Genomic DNA, 2,969 nt, shown 5'->3' on the forward strand with positions numbered 1-2,969 from the left:
TTAGACTCATTAAGAATATAGATTAAATGTTAATTTTCAATTAAGTCTCAAGATTTATTTTACGGTTTAATATGATGTGTAAGGATGTCCACTCATAAAAAAAAACTATAAAAACCTATTTTTTAATTATGTTTATTAAAATATAAAAATCTAAAAAATTAATTATACAAAATATTTAAATAATATCTACTCATTAAAAAATATTTGCACTTGAATAAAATAAATCCCTCTTAAATCTATATTTAAATTCCACTCATATTAAATCCATATTTGAAATAAATCTGTCCGGGTTATCTCATGATTTTTAACATAAACTTGTTCGCCTTAATCTTCTTCTCCTTTTCTTTGATGGTATCAAGTTTCGGTCTCCAGCGTTGACCTCTGCACTTAATCAACTGAGTATACTCTTTCTGTAATTCAGGGGTATTGCCCAGCCGACCCGGCTCATAGACTGCAGAAATACCGCCCACTGAATGGCCGCCTTCATCAGCGTTAAGCCTTCTGTCTTCCATAAGCTTTGAAATAAACTCAGGGCAGACTCGGATCCGAAGGCCTCCACCAACGTCACTTTTCTGTATCTCAAACGGCTGGCAGAAAACAGAAGCACGTTCGATACTGCGAAGGGAAGCTGAGCGGTGAGCAGTGGAAGTAGGTGAAGCTTTTGTGGGTAGGGGTGTCCATATTAAGGAAGCCAGCGATAGGAGAGATAGGGGAGAGTGAAAGAAGTGTTGGGGTAGAAGGAAGTACTTGTTGCCCAACAAGTATTCGTGATATGGAGAAAGATTGGCCGTCTTCTGCCCGATGTAGAATGAATCGGAGTGACAGACTAAACATTGAGGGTATTCTTCAATAATCTGAGAGGCGCAGAGGGGTTTATGAAAGATTTGAACTGTGCCATCTGAATAAACCAGCTGGATGGTTTTCTCTTTGTCCTTCGTGCTCGTGCCCACCGAAGAGCAGGACGCCAAATTGCCCATATTTTTCCTTTTTCCTTATTATCAAGAACCAGAGTAAAGAATTGATATAACAAGAAGGAACGCTAAATAATCTGGAGAACAGAAAAGAGACCCGGATTGCATATATAAAATTAAAAGTTGAGCAGTCAAGCAGCCCTCATCCTTTGACAACGCCCGATCTGTCTTTCGCGCTGTCAAAACTTTATCTGGTCCAATTTCTTCGGGAAGAGCGAGAACGTGGGATTGACTTTTACGTAGACTAGTTCTTTTCATTGAATTTTGAACGCAAAATTGCACTCAAATGGGTATCACGCACAATTTTATTATAAAGTTGCCCCAGTTTTGATCACAGAATAAGTTAAAACAAGGCTCGGCCGGCGTCGAATGTTCATGGATGGAGAAAGCATGCGATTATTGATTTGAATGTCTTGATTTGAATGTCTTTTCAAAGAAGTTGATGGCTGTTCAAGGGTTGGCATTGACAAAATTCAAACTAATTATTATATAGAGATTAGGCCACAATTGGTTTGTTATAGATCTAATCCATCCTAATAAAACATTATGAATATAATTAATTGTGTATCATTGTGCAACAACGATGTGTGATGGATGAGGAAAGTGGACCCTCGTTGAGTATATGACTCCAAATACTTGTGGGGATTTTACCGGGTCTTGCTTTGGAAAAGTATGTAACAAAGTTACTCGCGAGCTTTGGAATTATAATGTGAGGGGAGCAAGTTGGCTTATTAGATTATAAAATTCCACACGTAAGCAAGCACGTGGAAGCAAGACTTAGGAGACCATGATTTTATTTTGATCCCGTGACTTCAATAATTGAGATTACTTTTCAAATTAATTTTAATACGTTACAAAATATTAAAGTTCAATTATATAGCTTTAAAAGAGGTGTTATTGTGAGCTATGGGTTAATTATTTGATTTAATATTATTGGCTATTTGAAATTAATTTGCATTTACAAATGTAAATTTCTTTTAATATGGGATAGATTTGGAGTTTTTATATAATTATATGCTGAATACATGAGGAAAGGGATGTATTTTATATTATTTTATGTTGAATTTATGACAAAATGTATATATTTATCTATTATAAAAATGTTTAAACTAAATTTATTTATTTTCTTTGGGAGAAATTTTTAATTCTATAAAGTCCTGGAGTTGATTTTGTTGATTTTAATGGGACAATATGTAAAATGATATAGGGTGAAGCTTTTATCTATTTAAGTAAAAGAGATATTAGTGGTCTTCAATATATAAAAGGAGGACATTGAGGTGGATTTTGATCCATCTATGTATATGTATGTCACAAAATTATAAACATAGTCTTTATATAGTGTATTATACATTCAACCACTACTTCATGATGTGCTCATGTCTTAAGGGATAGACCCTTGTAGAATTGAACCTTGCTAAAGAGTGAAAAGATCCCAAACTTTTCAACCACTAAATCCATCCCAATTAGACTGCTTTCAGTTGCTTGATATATAAAGTTGATATTTAGATATGTATTTAAAGTTAATATTGAAATATTTTATTTACAAATTACATCAAAATACTTTGTATTATTAATATTTTTTAAAATACCATGACTTCCTCTTTATATCATCAAAATAATTTTTATTATTAATATTTTTTAAAATACCATGTTTCAATTGGCAGTAATTCGACTTCCTCTTCATATGAAGAAGTAGAAAGTACATATCATCAAAATACTATTTTTTTTACTTTCTATTACTTTATTGCTCTTTATATATGTAAAATTGAAACGTGTTTTTGGCTATACATATTTTTTTAAATGTTGTCAGCCCCATTTTGAGCATCTAAAGAATTACACATCTCCCTCATACTCTAGCTATAAAAAAATCTTTGAACATAACTAAACATATCACTATTATTTTATTTATTAGAAATGACATAGTTATTTGGCTACATTCATATGTGAAGATTTCTATGAAATGATGAGTGTGGTTGGTTATTTCTATTTGATCATGTA

The 2,969-nt window shown here is 32.6% G+C and overlaps 1 protein-coding gene across 1 annotated transcript; it reads right to left on the bottom strand.

The window, feature by feature from the left end:
• Positions 1–290: 290 nt before the first annotated feature.
• Positions 291–977, bottom strand: LOC149199741 (uncharacterized). The gene has a single exon (XM_089400681.1). The coding sequence runs from the start codon at positions 975–977 to the stop codon at positions 291–293; it is 687 nt and encodes a 228-aa protein (XP_089256807.1).
• Positions 978–2,969: the final 1,992 nt, after the last annotated feature.

Source organism: Pinus tabuliformis, chromosome 2_1 (genome assembly GCF_031772625.1).
Source record: "Pinus tabuliformis cultivar Carrire ecotype Pingquan chromosome 2_1, CPIR1, whole genome shotgun sequence".
NCBI classification, from domain to species: Eukaryota; Viridiplantae; Streptophyta; class Pinopsida; order Pinales; family Pinaceae; genus Pinus; species Pinus tabuliformis.

Coding starts and splice junctions, on each gene's coding strand:
- LOC149199741 (XM_089400681.1), bottom strand. CDS start 977: ATGGGCAATTTGGCGTCCTGCTCTTCGGTGGGCACGAGCACGAAGGAC.